Source organism: Aotus nancymaae, unplaced genomic scaffold (genome assembly GCF_030222135.1).
Source record: "Aotus nancymaae isolate 86718 unplaced genomic scaffold, 86718_ANA_hifiasm-v0.15.2.pri h1tg000057l, whole genome shotgun sequence".
NCBI lineage: Eukaryota > Metazoa > Chordata > Mammalia > Primates > Aotidae > Aotus > Aotus nancymaae.
Genome location: NW_026988471.1, coordinates 69,423,635 through 69,441,046, shown reverse-complemented (window position 1 = coordinate 69,441,046; position 17,412 = coordinate 69,423,635). Strand labels below are relative to the sequence as shown.

The 17,412-nt window shown below is 45.3% G+C and overlaps 1 protein-coding gene across 2 annotated transcripts in view; it reads left to right on the top strand.

The window, feature by feature from the left end:
* Positions 1-17,412, top strand: part of TGFA (transforming growth factor alpha) — a 106,812-nt gene that overhangs the window by 76,910 nt on the left and 12,490 nt on the right. Inside the window, exon 3 of one of the 2 annotated variants that reach the window (XM_012475697.2) lies at positions 12,065-12,182. In XM_012475697.2, the coding sequence (XP_012331120.1) occupies positions 12,065-12,182 (118 nt within the window). Of the gene's footprint in view, positions 1-12,061; positions 12,183-17,412 lie in introns of both variants that reach the window. The other variant, XM_012475696.2, reaches the window with a different exon arrangement.

The window sequence follows — 17,412 nt, the reverse complement described above, 5'->3', positions numbered from 1 at the left end:
ACATCCACATACACACACACACACGCGCACCACACACACATCCACACACACACGCACACACACATCCACACATGCACACACATCCACACACACGCACACACACGCACACACACATCCACACGTGCACACACGCACACACATCCACACACACATCCACACACGCACACACATCCACACATGCACACACACACATCCACACACGCACACACATGCACACACATACACACATACACACACACACACACACACACATGCCTTCTGAAGTGACAGTGTGCTGTATTTGAAAGGGTGAGAGCTTTAGAGAAAACCAACCATGAGTTCTGGTTTCAGCTCTGCTGTTTGCTGACTTCGTGGCATTGAACAACCGTAACCCTTGTCTGTTCCACTTTCCTCATCTGTAAGATGAGATGGTGAGGACTCCCTTGCAAGATTTTTGTGGGGATTAATAGAATTCTCTCTATAAAATGCTGGGCATAGCACTTGCAGTTAGTAGACAATCTAATAGTAGCTGCTACTACTAATAATATCATCATCATGATATTATTAGTAGCAGCTACTAATGCAAGTCCAACCTCAGAAAATTCTACATTGGGTTAAAAAACTCTAAGCCCAGGTACTTTAGATGGACTGGAAAGCTGGCAAAATACTTCTGTGTTCATGTTATCTGATTTTCTTCTCCTTGTTGAAAAAGAAAAAGGTACCAAAATAATGCAAACTCTACTTTTGCCTTCAAAATAAGCATGATATACTTCACTGGGGCTTCTCTGATTGTATCTGTTTTCCCAGTACACACACACACGTGGTTTCTATGTTATCAATAACCAGTGTCTTTGTAGGAAAGTAGAAACTAAATTGTCTGCTTCTTTACCAATATCTTTGTTTGAATTTGGTTCCATCCCATCTGATGCCCCTTGGGTTTTTCCCGAAGGGAGAAATGATCAAAGGGAATGAAAATGGCTCAGATGTTCCCTTAGGTTTCCCCCGCAGCATCTCGTTCAAAGCTGCAAAAGCAATTCAGAAGTCCATCTTAGGCCTGCTCTGGGCTCCTGGACAAGAGCACTGTGTAGCCCAGAGGTTCCTGCCCTGATGGGGGACATGCTTAGTGGAAGGCCTGATAGCATCTCATGTACCAGCCACCACCTTACTACCAGCAACTCCTCACTTAACCATCATCCCTGGACGTGTAGAAATCTCTTTTGCATCTATATTTTCAACCACTGCTCCCTTGTGAGAATAATAAGTTCCATATGTATAGTTCCCCACTCCTCCCCCAAATAAAGTGATACTTCCTCTTGTTTCTCCTGAAAATGCCCCTTTCTGATTACTAGAAGATGTTCACAAGTGAAGAGTTCTCCTTCCTCACTGCCAGTGTGATTTGTGGGTTGGGATCATGTGCCTTCTCAGCATTTGTCTTTCTGGACTTGAATAGTGTCCTAATTTTCTATAGCTCTTCAATCTCTCAATTATCAGAGAACACAGGGATAAAATTTCAGTTCTACTGCATTCCAGCTACATGTCCCTTGACAAGGTTATCTAAGCTTCAGTTTTGCTTTCTTATGTTAAATATAGAGATGAATAATGCTAACCCCACAGGATGATTTTGATGTTTAGTGAGATAATATGGAGGCCCCGCCCTTCAGTGGGGATGGAGGGGTGGGTAGGATCTAAAGTCAGCATATGATCAGGGAAAGGTAAAAATCAAATGGGGTCAAAATTGGTCAATATTGGAAAAGATCACTGAAGAATTAGTACATTTTTCAGGATTATGTTGTAGGAAAAATATGTTCTCTTAAGCATAGGCGTTCTCTCAGTAAATTGAGAATCTGGGGTTGGGGGATGGTAGTAACAAAAATGGTCCTGCCCCACCCCACCCAGCTGAACAAGTGGAACAGCAAGAGAACTGTAGCACTAAGGTTACCTTTCTCTCTTTCACTGCTTAACTACAATGAAGACCCCTTGTCTCTTAAACGGTGGTACTGCAAGGCTAAACTCTGTTTTCAAATGGTTTTATATCCATCATTTAAAAGATATTCAGTGTTCTTGGGTTTAATAATGAATGAGTTGCATAATTATATTTATCTAATCTCCACCATCCCACAAAGACAGCAAAATTGAGTATCCCTCATTAGTTGGTAACACTTGGGATCAATTTCCTACTGTAAATGTGATGGGGATTCCTTTTCCGTAACTCGGCTGACATCCGCTGCTCATTTGAAAATTCTGTTGTTTCTCTGCCCACACACACAGCCCCAGGAAATGCCCCTATTGATCAGTTTCCTTTATGGAGTGTTGCTCTCTCTGCAAAGGTCAGTAGCATTGCCACACTAGATACAGTGCCCTTCCTCTTTGGGATCATTCATAAAAATTAAGAATTATTCTCACCTCCCCCACATGCCCCTGCTCACCAGGTCTCTCTGGACAGGCACTGGGTTCTAGACCATTTACTTCTCTAAGCTCTGGCTTAGCAGTTCTGCTACCTGAGTGTAAGCCTCTCCACCAGCCTCCTTCACTCTACAGCTGGCTTTGCAGGTTCACGCATCACCTCCCAAGCTTGGAGTTCCACCTGCCTAAACTGGGCTTGCTGTCATCCTGAAGCCAGCCTCCGATCCCAGAACTGAGGCCAGAGCCTTGGGTGACTCCAGCCTGGACTCAGGGTGGAATGGAGGCTTTGATACCTGGGAGTATCAGATTTATACCCCCTCACTTTCCCCAGTAGCTACTGCTGACTCCCATCTTTTACTAAATTAATCTACTGCCTTTTCTCCCAGACATCCAAAAAGTATATTAGTCGGCTTTGCCATTGTAGTATCTGAAGACAAAATATTTAATCCCAGGTCAGAAGCTTTGGCTGGAAGTTCCTACTAAAAAGCCAGACGTCATGATTAAATTGTCAGAAGTTAGCCATGATATCTGAGGAAGTTATGAAATGCCTATAAATGATGTAAGCTCTGCAGTGGGCAAACGTGTTCACAACTTTTGACATCTGGGGAAGAGAGTTAAGAGCCACGAGCTCAGCCAGCTCCCACTGACCAGCGCAGCATGAAGTCCAATTAGGGCTGCTTTTAAAGGGGGTGATTGTGCTGAGTGGTGTGGATGCCGCTCCCAGGGGAGCAGGGCTGTTGGAAGGAGCTGTCCAGATGGCTGTCTCCCAGCCTCCTCTGAACCACGGAGACCCCTCCTGTGAATTGGATGGGGGATTTCCTTGCCCCTCAATTGCTATTCCAGACCCTCTTCCTGTGAGTGGGGTTGGACTCCAGGCCCTATTAGTGGGTCTGTGGTCTCTGGGCAAAGCTTTCACAGCTTCCCCAGAGAGCACTGGTGTCTGCAAGATGTGCGTTTGGTTAACATGCTGGAGGTGCCTCTCATAAATTTCATGGCAACAGGAACTGAGTGGCTTTGAAACTCCAGCTGCTGGTGTTCTCGGTATGAGGTCTGTTCCGAAAATTGGAACATTTGCTTTTCCTATCGTCAGCCCCGAGTGCTACTCAGACTTGGTGTCTGGAGGAGGCCAGCCAGAGCTCTGGGAGCCAGGACCAGTCCTCTGCCCTCAGCTGGCAGATTTTGGGGAGACTTTCTTTGAACATTTTCTGCTGGCCTTTGCCACCTTCCTTTTCTAAGTGATTTTTTTAAAATTTTAAGTCTCTAGACCTTTCCTTCCCTCACTCGCTATTTTCTTGAATTTTCAGAAAAAAACAGTGGGAGAGGGAGAGTGAAGGGAGGTAGAGAAAAAAATAGGGAGAGAGAGAAAAGCAGGAAGAAAAAAAAGGCAGACTCAGATTGAGAGAGAGGCTGAGAGAATCATTCTTAGGAAAGATACCAGGAATTTGGGGGTTTCCTTGTAATGCTTATTTTTATAAAATAACTAGAGGCAGTTTTGCCCCCCAAGGAGGAGATGGTGCTCTAAGTTATGGAGCAAACCCTTGTCCATTGACAAGGTTATCTAAGCTTCAGTTTCATTTTCTTATCTAAAAAATAGAGACTATTTAGGTTAAGGCAGGCCGCCTACCCTGCCTCAACTTGGGGGATGATGTAAGGAAAGCCCCTGGCACCTAGCAAGCACTCAGTAAGTGGCACCCCCGTCCCTGTCTTCCGCCACCTTCACCAAAGTGCCTTTCATAGGAATAGCCTTGTCTGCCTGGGCTGACCCTGCTGGTATTGGGGGTGTTCTTTGCTGAGTCTGGGAGGATCTAAGACAAACACCTTTAAAGGCCCCCAAACAAGAACAGTTACTCCTCCCTCACTTGTTGCAGATGGCTTTAGCAAAGCACATCAGCCCCTAAGGCTTGCCCAGCACCCTAGGGACACATAAGCCCCGATGCCACCCCTCCTACGGCTGGCTCACCCCAAGGGTGCACAGGAAGAGGAGAGCGGCCACAGTGTGGCTCGCCTTTGGGACTGTGGTTTGACCCACTCCTCCCTGTCCACTTACTTCTCAAGTTTGAATCACATTCCCTATTAGAAAACCTGTGACAAGCTCCAAAGCTGCCCAGTATGCCAGTGGAAGCAGGACCCATCCTGCGCATGGTGCACATTGAACTTCTCCAGGACAGCGCCCTGTGCAAAGAGCCTTGAACTTGAATTAAATGCTTGTTTTTAAGATATTTGGTTTTATACAGTGGGGGGAGGCATGGGGGGAATGCACATAACAGAATAGAAAGAGTAAGCTTAGATGCGTGCTTGTGTGCAGTGTGTACTTACATGGTTCTCTCTACATGGTGGATTACAGATGGGTTTTATTCTCTAATACGGTAATTATTATATATTGATTTATTTTAGTTTCCTAACATGTATCACTTTTGTAATTAGAAAATGTCTTGAAACATTTGAAAAAGTTTCAAGAGTGAATGTATCATGAGTTAGGAAAAGTTTTTTTTTTAATAAACAATCTTTTAATGATAATCCACTAGCATAAAGCTCCCTTCATCCCCTCTGTGCCCTTTGGGCTAAGGCAGACAGATGGAATTACAGAGGACAAGAAGCTTGCACGCTAAGCCTCAGGCTCCTCGTTTCCATTCTGGTCTCTGAATATACAGAGTTAGACCACCATGTGTCATCTGCCGTCACTGTTACTGTTTTGTTGCATGGAGTTTCTTCACAATTTGGACTCTTCTGGCTTCTTACTGAGCTGTGTGAAGTGAAGGAACTGACGTTTTACACTAGCAGATGCTTCTTTGGGAAATTATTCTGGATGTCATCCACCTTAGCACATGAAGTCTCCCTCAAAAACACCTGCAGAAGAGAAACTGCTCTCTGACCATTGCTCTCCAACTATAGGCTTAGGGAAAGCCGAGCCTGTCCTGCTTGTGCAGAACAGGCATATATGTTCCTAGCTAATGAACCTTATACATGCTTGCTTAGACTGCCAGGAGGCATAGCGTTAGATTTGTCACTTAGCTCTGGTGTGTGCATGTGATTTCTGCTGTCTGTCTTAGTGTATTAACCTGGTGCCTGTTTTGTTCATTGCTGCTCCTTACCCTTACTTTCCTTTGTCCCAATCTCTCCTTCTCTCTCTTACTTCCTGCCTGTTTCCTCCCTCCCTCCCTTCTTCTCCTCTCCTTTCTCTCTCATCTCTCTCTTAACCCCATCTCTCTCCACTCTATCTCCCACCCTGTCTCTTTCCCTCCTTCTTCCCTTTTATGCCCCTCTCCCTCTGTCTCTCTCCTTCTCTTTCTCCCACACACACTTATTTCTTGTTTGCATTACCTTTTTATGGCACCTATTTTTATAACACTTCCTCATGTCAGTTATAAGAAGAGGCAAAGATATCCATCAATAGGGGTGAAATGAGACCATAGCAGAGTCCACCCTTCTCCAATCAAGTTTTGGAGAGCAGTGTTCCAAAAAGACAGATTCTGAGTTTTCTCTTTCTTTGAGTGTATTTCTACTGACCTAATACTTTATCAGGAAGAACCTCAGCAGATTTAAGGCTTTAGAATCGCACAGGAGTTTGAAGAGCTGGAAGATAATCAGCTCCAAAAAGGACCCCGGCCTTTCCACTTTTCCAAGAGCCCATTTATCCTTTGCTTCTGTGTGACACAAGCCTATGTCTCAAACATTAATGTGCATCAGAATTACCTGCAGGGGGCCAGGCGTGGTGGCTCACACCTATAATCTCAGCACTTTGGGAGGCCAAGGCAGGTGGATCACTTGAGCCCAGGAGTTCAAGACCAGCCTGGGCAATGTGGTAAAACTCCATCTCTACTAAGATACAAAAATTAGCTGGGGAGAGAGATCCAAGATGGCTGATGATTAGCAGCTCGGGCACGTACCTCCCAGTGAAAGCGCAAAGAACGAGAGGACGCCACACTTTCAGACGAATATTAGTTGCTCACGGACCACGAGATTCCCAGTGGAGGAGCTCCACGGGTCGCCAGGGCGACTCTTGTGGCCGGCGTGGCGGTTTTGCTGGTGCCTTAGCACGCCAGTTCTTGGTGCAGAGTCCGGAGATTCCCGGGCAGAAAAGCACCATCAATCTTAACACCGCTGTTTTGGCCGGCTCAGTGGATTGCTCAGATTTCGGCGCTGGGAATCAACAAGTTGGACGTCAGAGACCCAGTTAGAAAGTCGGTAATTATAAAGACGACAGATGGACAAATATATAATGAAGGGAAGAAACCAGCGTAAAAAGGTAGAGAATACTCAAAATCAGAATGCCTCTCCCTCTACAGGGGATTGCAATTCCTCATCAGTAACGGAACAAGGCTTAATAGATTACACGTGTGTTCCAATAACAGAAGCAGGTTTCAAAACGTGGGTGATAAGAAACTTCTGTGAATTAAAAGAACTTGTTCTAACCCAATGCAAAGAAACTAAGAACCTTGAAAAAAGGTTTGACGAAATGTTAACGAGAATGGACAATTTAGAGAAGAATATAAGTGAATTGATGGAGCTGAAAAACACAACACGAGAACTTCACGAAGCATGCACAAGTTTAAACAGTCGAATTGATCAAGCAGAAGGAAGGATATCAGAAGTCGAGGACCAGCTCAGTGAAATGAAACGAGAAGACAAGAATGCAGAAAAAAGGATGAAAAGGAATGAGCAAAGTCTCCAGGAAATATGGGACTATGTGAAAAGACCTAATTTACGTTTGATAGGTGTACCTGAATGTGATGAAGAGAATGAATCCAAGTTGGAAAATACTCTTCAGGATATCATTCAGGAAAATTTTCCCAACCTGGCAAGGCAGGGTAATATTCAACTCCAGGTAATACAGAGAACACCACAAAGATATTCCTCAAGAAGACCAACCCCAAGGCACATAATTGCCAGATTTATTAGGGTTGAAATGAAGGAGAAAATACTAAGGGCAGCCAGAGAGAAAGGTCAGGTTACCCATAAAGGGAAACCTATCAGACTTACAGCAGATCTCTCAGCAGAAACCCTACAAGCCAGAAATGAGTGGGGACCAATATTTAACATCCTTAAAGAAAAGAACTTTCAACCCAGAATTTCCTATCCAGCCAAACTAAGCTTTATGTGCGAAGGAAAAATTAAATCTTTTGCGAACAAACAAGTACTTAGAGAGTTCACCACCACCAGGCCTGCTTTACAAGAGCTTCTGAAAGAAGCACTATACATATAAAGGAACAACCAATATCAGCCTTTCCAAAAATATATCAAAAAGCAAAGAACTTTAACACAATAAAAAATTCACATCAACTAATGGGCAAAACAGCCAGCTAGCATCAAATGCTGGTATTAAACTTATATATATTTTAATTGGATAAAAAGCCAAAACCCATCGGTATGCTGCATCCGGGCCCATCTTACATGCAACAATACACAAAGACTCAGAGAGAAGGAGGAAGATTTACCAATTGAACAGAGAGTAAAAATAAACTAATAAACAAAAAGCAAGAGATGCAATTCTCGCCTCTGATAAAGTAGACTTTAAAGCAACAAAGATCAAAAGAGGCGAGGAATGACATTACATAATGGCAAAAGGATCAATGCAACAAGAAGAGCTAACGATTCTATAGATCAATGAGATAGAAAATTAACAAGGACATTTAGGACTTGAACTCAGACTTGGAACAAGTAAACTTAATAAACATTTATAGAACTCTCCACTTCAAATACACAAAACATACATTACCACCTCACACCTATTCCAAAGGTGACTATATAATTGGAAGTAAATCACTCCTCAGTAATCGCATAGCATTTCATAGGTTTAAATTAAATATTGGTTGGCTGTTTGTTTGTTATCTTCTTCCCTTATTCCTTCCTGACTACATCATTAAGTATAATTATCAGTATAAAAGAGGTTTTCAATACCCATTACTAAATTGCATTCTAGCCTGGGCAAGAAAGCAATACTCCCATTCTCTCTCCCTCTTTCTTTTCCTTCTCCCTCCTCCCCATTCTCTCTCTCTCTTTCTCTTCCTTTTTTCTCCTTCCTATTCTCTCTCTCTCTTTCTCTTAAAAGAAAAAAAAAAAAAAAAAAAAAAAAGAATGAGAAGCCCTTTTCATGTAATGAATGTAAAAAAAGCCTTTGCCCGGCGCAAGGATCTTGCTCGCCACCAACAAATCCATATTAGAAGGAAATCTTTTATTTGTAGTAATTGTAAAAAGACCTTTGCCAGGATGTCAGAAAAAAAAAAAAAAAAAAATTAGCTGGGTGTAGTGACACATACCTGTTAATCCCAGCTACTCTGGAGGCTGAAGTGTGAGGATTGCTTGAGCCTAGCAGGTCAAGGCTGCAGTGAGCCATGAATGTGCCATTGCACTCCAGCCTGAATGACAAAATGATTTGTCATTCAAAAAATCAAAAAAAAAAAAAAAAAATCACCTGCAGGGCAGACATTACAGTATAGCAATTCTATGTCAATAGGCCTGACTTTAAAAAATCACCTGGCAAGCTTGTCCCGCAGATTGCTGGGCCCCACCCCAGAGATCCTGATTCAGTAGGTCTGGGCTGGGTAGGGGTAGCAGGCAGACTCAGGGGAATGTGAAGCTGTCTGTCCATAGTTCACACTTGGAGGAACCCAGCTCAAAGCCCTGACAAGGGACTTTCTCTAGCCACTTGGAGGTGGTGGTTTAAAAGGCCATTTGTGGAGCCTGTCAGAAGCCTTTTTAAACATGTACATTAAATTAGATCCACTAGCCCAGCAGTCCCCAACCTTTTTGGCACCAGGAACTAGTTGCATGGAATTTTTCCACAGACTTGGGAGGGGTGCTGGTTTCAGGATGATTCAAGCACATTACATTTATTGTGTACTTTATTCTTATTACATTGTAATATATAATGAAATAATTATACAAGTCACCATAATGTAGAATCACTGGGATCCCTGAGCTGGTTTCTCTGCACTAGACAGTCCCATTTGGGGGTGATGGGAGACAGTAACAGATCATCAGGTATTAGATTCTCATGAGAAGCATGCAGCCTAGATCCCTCGCATGCACAGTTCACAACAGGTTTCCTGCTCCTGTGAGAATCTAATGCCCCTGCTAATCTGACAGGAGGCGGAGCTCAGGTGGTAATGTGGGCAGTGGGGAGTGGCTGTAAGTACAGATGAAGCTTTGCTGCCCTGCCCACCTGCACTGGCCTCTAGAGTCTAGCCCTTTCATCTCTCTGTATTTGCTCTTTGACAAGTTCAGTGAGCACAGGGAAGCCAATTATGCAAACTACAGCAGACCCTTCCTGTCTCACTTCTATATCCAGCATCCACTGTTAGCCAATGAATGGGCCTGTTCCTCAGCCACTCAGGCCAAGCACATGCAGGTGACTGTAACCAGCGCAGGCAACTGGACCCAAGAGTCCTGCAGACTCCTGCTCAGAGGAGGGTCCAGCAGCCCCAGGTCGATATCTCCACCTGGCTTTGGGCTTCTCTGCTTGTCCTCATGTGTGAAAGACAGTAACTGTCATTAAGGGCTAAGGGGGACACTTGGACCTTTAGTTACGCCTCACTGAACGTATAGGGGGGATTACATACTGGAGCGGTTTTACCACATGTGGATATTCACTCATATCTTGGGATTGTCAGTGATGACAATAGGAGAGCTAACAGCTGAGTGTTGTACCAGACAATCTCAAGTACAGAACTTAACAAGCATTACCTCATTCAACCGCAGAGCCACCAAGGAGATAGATAGGGTACCCCCCATCTTGTAACTGCAGGACTAGGAGAGGCCAGCTGCTTCATCCAGGTGGCAGAGGCAGGACTCAAACCCATGTCTCCGACTCCAAAGCCCATGCTTTTAACCACTACACAGTGTGTCTCCTTCAATGTCAAGGATTCTGTTGTATTTTTAGCCTCTGCTCTTCCCCTGGAATTACAGGATTTCTAAAATGATGACACTTCTAGAAGCAGCTCATGAATAGAAAAATAGCAACAGGAGTTTAATATTTAGTGATGGTCTAAAATCCCCCAAGATATGAAATGTTCTGTCCTTTCTCAGAGTAAGAGCTCCAGGAACATGGGGGTTTTTTCCCCAAAAAACTAAATGGGAAAGACCCACTGTTGAAATACCCAAAATACAAGCATAAGAGGACCTGTTGAAAGAAGCTATGGAGTCTGCATCGATGGAGCTGTCTTGAAATAGCTACATACTGGGCCTCAAATTTACTTTGGACAAAATGGGAGTGGAATAAAATTAAGTCCAAAGTGCTGCCTGGTCAGCAGGTCTGTTGTGCATGATGGTGCTCCTGAATTGGCTGGCTATTTTTATTCCTGTCTGAAACCCAAGGATGGAAAACCCTGAGAGGTTTGGTGACCACCCCAAGCTCTTGAGAGTCATGGTACCAGGACTCTGAGTAGGACCCATCTCAGCCCCGACTCTGCCCTTTTTTCTCTCTCCCCATTATGGGAAAGAGAAAAGAATTTCCCAACACTGACTTGCTGCTCTCACATGGGTTTCTTACTCTAATCTTTTTTATTTTTATTATTTGTTTTTAAGTTCCAGGGTGCATGTTCAGGATGTGCAGGTTTGTTGCGTAGGTAAACGTGTGCCATCGTGGTTTCCTCCACCTAACAACCCAGATATTAAGCCCAGCATGCATTAGCTCTTTTCCCTGATGCTCTCCCCCACACCCTCCCCCAACAGGCCCCAGTGAGTGTTGTTCCCCTCCCTGTGTCCATGTGTTCTCATTGTTCAGCTCCCACTTATGAGTGAGAACATGCAGTGTTTGGTTTTCTGTTCCTGCATTAATTTGCTGAGGATAATGGCTTCCAGCCTCATCCATGTCCCTGCAAAGGACATGATCTCATTCCTTTCTATGGCTGCATAGTATTCCATGCTGTATATGTATCACATTTTCTTTATCTAGTCTGTCATTGATGAGCATTTGGGTTGATTCCATATGTTTGCTATTGTGAATAGGCCTGCCATGAACATACACATGCATGTATCTTTATAATAGAATGATTTATATTCCTTTGGGTACATACCCAGTAATAGGGCTTTAAGTAACTTTATAGCCTTATCACTCCTAATCTTACCAAGAGAAGCCCTGCTACCATCTTACTGTGTATCGTTCCCAGACTTCTTCATGTCTGATTTCTATTTGTGGTGGTGTTTTTTTTTTTTTTTTTTTTTAAGGAGGATCATACTATACAAACCATACTGGAAACCCATTTACTTTACTTACAGTATATCATAAGCATCTTTTTGCATCACTAACTATTCTGCCTCTGCATCAATTTAATGGTTACAGAATACTCCTTTGTAGCTTTCCGCTGTTCTCTTGCTTTCAAAACAGATTTTTACAAAAGCTATCTTAAAAAAAAAAAGTCACTGTCACTTTGCAAAAGTGAAATTAGGTAGCTCTTGGGTTAAAATAGTAAAATTGTTCTGTTATCTTTGAATTACATTAATGGGGGGAGGAATTGTTTTGCTGTCTACAAAAACAAGCTGGAAAGCACACTATGCAGAGGAGCTCAAGGCCCGTCCTAGGCTTCAGGAAGCAAGTGAGAGCTGAGGAGGGGCTGCCCCAGGTGGGAACCCAAAGTCCCAGCCATCACAGGCTCCACCTTCTTGACTGGTAGGGTGGGAGTTGCGGGGTGTACATGTCACCTGTTCCTGGATCTGAGCCCCACGTCTTTCCTCTCCCCAGCAGACCCGCCCGTGGCCGCAGCAGTGGTGTCCCATTTTAATGACTGCCCAGATTCCCACACACAGTTCTGCTTCCATGGAACCTGCAGGTTTTTGGTGCAAGAGGACAAGCCAGCATGTGTGTAAGTATCTCTTGTTCTCCTGGAGGTCTGGGGCTGGAGTCCGTCCAATGTCCGATTAGGAGAGCATTTACCTCCATAAGACTTGCCAGAGGCCCCCGAGACCCTTGGAGCCAGATGTGTCAGAGGATTAGAAATGTGGACTGAGGGACACCTTTTTCAAAACCAGCTGGCTAAAAATCCAGGTTCCAGGGCCCCCAGCCCAGAGCCACTGAAGTAGAACCCCAGAAGTTCAAGTCTGGGGCTCTGCATTTTTAACAAGCATTTCAGATCACTCATAGGTTTAGCAAAGTCTGAAAATTCTTGGATTCAAATTATTTCATGACTTAGAATTTCTGGAGCACAAGGCACTGGGATGGATACCTTTGAGTGGCCAAATCCTCTAAGATATGGTCTCTGCCCTCCAGCATCTTCACATTCCAGCTCATAAAACAAGCCAGAAGCACAGGTGAAGGGCTAGTGTACATAAATGGTAACAGAACCAGGAGTAGCTTAGAAATAAAGATGCAGGCCATGCATGGTGGTCTCCACACCTGGCTGAGCATCATCCTCCCGGGGGGGCTTGTTTATATATTACTTAACCCTGCTCTGACCTACAGAATCAGAATCTCCAGGAGTGGGACCTGGGAGTCACATTAGTTAAGAGCCATGGTGATTGCCACAGTCAGCCAGGTTGGGGATGAAAGTCACGCGAAGAAAGCTTCCCAGAGCAGGTGTCAGGGTTGGACCGGTTGGGAAGAGCAGAGAGTTGTTCCAGACCTCACGTGCTCGGGGGACCTGCTTCTGCAGATCAGTGTGGCTACACCAGGGAGACAGGGAGACCAGATTAGAGATAAATTGGAGGCCAGAGCCTGTTGAAAGTTGTCTTTATTCTTTAGGCAATGGAAGCCACGTGAGTTTCAGAAAGACATATTCAAAGACAATTAGTCTGTCTATAATAGAATACTATTAGGTGGGCCTATATTGAAACTTGGCACTATTTTATTTGGATCTAGATAGTTCTGTTGTGGATGCTGACCTGTGTACTGAAGGACGTCAGCAGTATCCCTGGCTTCTATCTACTAGATGCCAGTAGCATCACTGTCCCTGGCCATGACAGTCAGAAAATATCTCCAGACATTGTCAAATGTCCTCTGCGGGGCAAAATTGCCCCCAAGTTAAGAGTCATGGATCCATATGAAATTGCCATTTTTATAGGTCAAAAATGGTTTTGGATCAGCAATTTCATACAAATCATTAATAAAAACTAGCATCTATTAAGGTTTTGGCTTCATGCCAGGTACTGTTTGAAGCACAGTCCATATGCTAACTCATTTAATCATACTGACCCCATGAAGAAGAAAGAGAGGCTATACCCAGCTTGCATAGCAGGGCTTGGATTCAAACCAGCCTCTCTGGCTCCTGAAGCTGAGTTCTTAGCCATGATGCTTAAAGCCATCAGATGCATCAGCCCAGGAGCCTGGGGACCGGGAGAGCCTGCTGCAGTAGGCGGTGTGGCCAGGGCTTTCCTCTGCCTGAGGTGCAGCTGTGTGAGCCTGGGCAGGCCCCTCAGGGTGCCCCTGAGCCTCACCTGGAGAGGAAGGGGGAGAAGCACACTGGCCTCACTCCTCCTGAGAACACCGCAGGGCTAAGAAACTCCCCCAGATGACAGGCCTCGCCTCCGCACCCTGTTAATACAAAGCACGATGATGATGATAGACACTGTCATTATTCATGATTATCATTCTTATTAACAACAATTAACATACTGGGGGCCCCTGGAGGACTGATGGGGTTGTTTTCATAGTGGCCTGGTCATTGTGGAAAAACACTGGCCTTGAAGGAAGTTTGGCCTCTTGACCCAAATATCAGAAAGCTTCCCTGTACAACAGGGGAAGGCACACTCCTGCCAGCCATGTCCTGTGCTCAGCCCAGAATCAAGCATACACAGCCTTGTTCACTGTGCTGTGAGCTGAGGGAATCCTCTTTGGAGAGAAAGGACAGGCCTTTACCAAGTTCTGACCCAAAGTGAGTCAGAAGCTCAGTTTTTCTTCCTCAGGTGCTCTCCCCACCAGATCAGGGCTGGTGCAAACTTACCAAGAGCCGGCAGCCAGGTGAGCCAAGCCACAACCATCTGTGTGGCTGAGGAGCACCCCCTCTTCAGCTGTGGGAAGCCTTCTGAAAGCTAGGCTGGGTGGCTGCTCTCCTGTTCCCCTCTGTCCCAAGCCCTGCTCTTGGCCCAAGGGAGATATTATAATTGTCCATCATATTCACACCCCCTTACACTTTAGTGATGAGGGTAACTGGCCATCTTTCTGCATTCACATCATACATGTTACTATTAATAATAGTAAGTGCTCAATAAAAGCTGAGTTCATGGCAGGCATCGTACCCAGCACTCTGCATACCATAACCATGGTTTCTCACGACCCTCTCAAGTAGGGATTATTACCCTTGTTATATCAATGAGAAAGCTGGGGTTTGGAGAAGTTAAGCAACTTGCCCAGAGTCCCAGAACTAGTCACTGGCAGAGGTGGGGTGCAGACCCATCATTCCAGCACCAGAACCCATGCTCCCAGCTACTGCCCAAAGGGTACTGTGCCTCCGCTTGGCAAAATTCACCTCAAACCACTCAACTCATTTGTTTCCAGGAAAGGTGCTGGCATCTTCCTGCTGCAAATTAACCCTCCTCCTGAGAAAGGTCAGGGTCATCCCCAAGCTCAGTCCCCTGACCACAGACTCTTAAAAAGTTTTTCCTATGGGTCAAATGCAGGGCTGCAGAGACAGCTGAGACATACTTGCATCTGGAAAAGCTGACCATCTTGGGGGAGGCCCATCCATGCAAGCAATTACGCCTCTTTACCTCAGTTTTCTCCTGGATCTTGATGGCCCAGGGACAGTATTCAGTCGACAGAAATGCTTTATATGGCAATAGATAATGAGCCACACTGTTCTTAGGTGGCTTTAATCGGTTGTCAGCATTTTAGAAAGTCAGATTTCACATTTTCATGCAGATGCACGGCTCCTCTTGAATTAGCAGAATGGCAACATGGGGCCAGAACTTCCAACACAGCGCCTTAGCTGGGACTCACTCAGGTGTGCCGCCCCAGACAGGCTCACCCTCTCCAGCCCTCCATTCTCTACCTCTCCCCACTGTACCCGACAGCAACGTGAAACATGGGTCCCTGATCACCTGTTGTACCTTCTGGTACAAGAGGACCAGCTGCTCTGCTTATACCAGCTCACTTGGCTCGCTTTTCCATCCGCGGAACCCCTGGGGACTTGCCTATGTTCAACCCCGGGACAGGGTCCTCTGCAGGACCCTCTGATGGCACTCCTTACAACCTGATGGCTTGTAAGCCCTGGGAAGACAGGACCACACCTTATCCCTTTTTGTATTTACAGTACCCAAAAGAATGTTCTAATTAATGAATTCCCACTAGACCAGAAACTCTTGAGTGCATGCAGAGAAAGCAGAACATTCTGTCCCTGTTCCTGTGACTCGCCCAGCCCTGGGAAGCTGACACACACATTCTGGTCAATAAAACTGACATACCCTGAGGTCGGGCGCCATCTGTCATGGCCTCATAAAGCAAACTCACAGGGAGCCAGGACTCTAGTCTCGAGAGAGAGAGCGCTTTCTAAAATATCGTTAAGTCTTAAATTCTGTCTTCCATACAAACAACAGTCTTTAGGTTTCCAGAGAACCTAAAATGACATCTCATGCTATAAAATGAGGGGGAAAAAAAAAGTTAAAACAAATAGCTAGTCAGAGACTGCCAAAGGTGGTGAAAACTACCCTTAGATGTTTATGCTTCAGGTAAACCCTAGATGGTATTTTACAGCTCCCTTTAATAAATCCCCTAGCTCCCAACCACATCAGAAAACTAATGGGAAGAGAATTTGCAAAGACAGTAAAGCTATAGAAGTGCACGGTTAGGACTCTCAACACTTTTTCCCTGGGGCAGATTCCTCACACCATTGGTCTGCTGCCTGCAGAAGCCTTCAAACAAAGGAAAACGGTTGAAGGAAGCCACCCAGGTGACAAGTTTACCCCTGGCAACCAGTTTGAAGTTTCTCACCTGTCCCAAATGATCCTTGGTGACCGAACTCCCGACAACTTTCCCACAGCAAAGTATGAAAGCAAATTCTTGTCTGCCAAGGGAAACATTCCACATGGCCCCGGCCGCAGAACATTCCAGTGGAATCTGAACAGAGTTAAACACCCAAAGAGACCTGACCACCATCAGTGCATAGCCTGCTGCCCGTGTGACCAAGGTGGCACCTCCCAAGAGATTAGGACTGGGGGCAGATTTCTTGTTGAGCCCCCTTTTGTAGATCTATGAGCAGGTGGTGGGGGCAGGGTTAGGAAGGATGACATCACTCCCATCCACAGGTCTGGAGAAAGTGCAGGTCCTCCCTTCTCCCTTCCTACTGGAAGTCAGAGTGGGGGTCCCACACCAGGCAGGAGGACACCACAGTTAAAGGCATGGATTGGAGGTCAGGCAGACCCGAGGTAAAGTCCCCCTGAGTCTCTCATACAAGTGACTTGGCCCCTTAAACCTCAGTTTGTGCACAAAATGAGGATACTAATACTTCATAGAATTGTAATGGGGACCCAGTGATGATAATGTATATAGAGCAATTGCTGCCTATGACAAGAGCCACTGGGCTCCTAAGCAGTTAGACTACTTAATTAAAATTTAGTTCTGAGTCTCACTAGCCACACTTTAAGGAAGCAATGCCTCAGCCAGGCGTGGTGGCTCACGCCTATAATCCCACCACTTTGGGAGGCTGAGGCAGGTGGATCACCTGAGGTCAGGAGTTCAAGACCAGCCTGGCCAACATGGTAAAACCCTGTCTCTACTAAAAATACAAAAATTAGCTGGGCGTGGTGGCGCACGCCTGTAATCCCAGTTACCTTGGGAGGCTGAGGCAGGAGAATTGCTTGAACCCAGGAGACGGAGGTTGCAGTGAGCCAAAATCATGCCATTGCATTCCAGCCTGGGTGATAAAAGCGAGACTCTGTCTTTAAAAAAAAAAAAAAAAAAAAAAGATGCAATACCTCAAGGTAGCTAGTAGCTACTGTATTCAACCACCCAGATATAGACTCTGTCATGATCATGGAAAATTCTACTAGACAGCACTGGAGAACATTCAAGCTCAGTTCCCAGCACAGCATATGCTGTGTTTGTGATTGTGGCCGCCGTTGGCACCATCACTGCAGCCGGTGGATGTTGTGAGGCCCTGCTGG